The sequence below is a fragment of the Tupaia chinensis genome, unplaced genomic scaffold (assembly GCF_000334495.1).
Source record: "Tupaia chinensis unplaced genomic scaffold, TupChi_1.0 Scaffold132255_1, whole genome shotgun sequence".
NCBI lineage: Eukaryota > Metazoa > Chordata > Mammalia > Scandentia > Tupaiidae > Tupaia > Tupaia belangeri.
Window position 1 is genome coordinate 1 of NW_006192539.1, and position 817 is coordinate 817.

The 817-nt window shown below is 66.2% G+C and overlaps 1 protein-coding gene across 1 annotated transcript; it reads right to left on the minus strand.

Moving 5' to 3' along the window:
• Positions 1–6: 6 nt before the first annotated feature.
• On the minus strand, positions 7–810 carry LOC102480500 (cyclin-dependent kinase 5 activator 1; the record flags this gene model as incomplete). The annotated part of the gene is made up of 1 exon (XM_006160913.3): positions 7–810. A coding segment is annotated over exon 1 (747 nt), but the record flags the coding sequence as incomplete, so codon positions are not given.
• Between the last annotated feature and the right edge of the window lie 7 nt (positions 811–817).

Sequence of the window (817 nt, forward strand, 5' to 3'; positions counted from 1 at the left end):
CTCCACCAGGAAGGGCTTGAGCGGGTAGGAGATCTCGTTGCCCATGTAGGAGTAGGAGAGGTACAGGCAGGTCAGCAGGACGGCCTGGAGCTCGTGGTCCGAGCCCACCTCGGAGGAGATAACATCCCTGCAGAGCATGTAGAGGAAGACCACGTTGGCAGGCGTGATGAAGCCCTGGTCCTGCCAGCCCTGCAGAAGCAGCGAGCGGTCCACGCTGCGCAGCCAGAGCACGGGGTCCGTCGGGGACAGGTGCTTCAGGCGGTAGCACCGGCGGCAGAGAAACTCGCCCAGGCAGCGCAGCAGCTCGCTAGTGGACGCCTGGACGATGACCCGTTTGGGCGTCCCCGCGGAGGTGACAGCAGGGTGCGGGGCCTTCTTGACGGAAGAGGAGACCCCGGTCTGGGAGCCGGAGAGCTGGCTGGCCGGGGGTGCGGGCGGCTGCGCCGGTGGGGGCTGGGCGAATGTGGACAGGTTGGCGCAAGACAGCGACTTCTTCAGGTTCTCATTGTTGAGGTGCGTGATGTTGTTCTGGTAGCTGCTGTTGGGTTGCACCTTCTTGGAGTTCTTCTTCTTGGCCGACACGGCCACGATCCTCTTCCAAGGCAGCACGGAGATGATGGAGTGCCGCTTCAGGTTCTTGTCCTTGGCGTTCTTGCTGTTCTGCACGGCGGTGTAGTGGCCCACCGTGGCCGCGCCATCCTCAAACAGCGTGGCCTTCCGGTAGCTGGGGGACAGGGACAGCACCGTGCCCATGGTGCCGCTGCGCGCCGGGCGGGGGCCCGCGCCCCTGCGCGCCCAGCCTGCCGGCCGGGGGGGG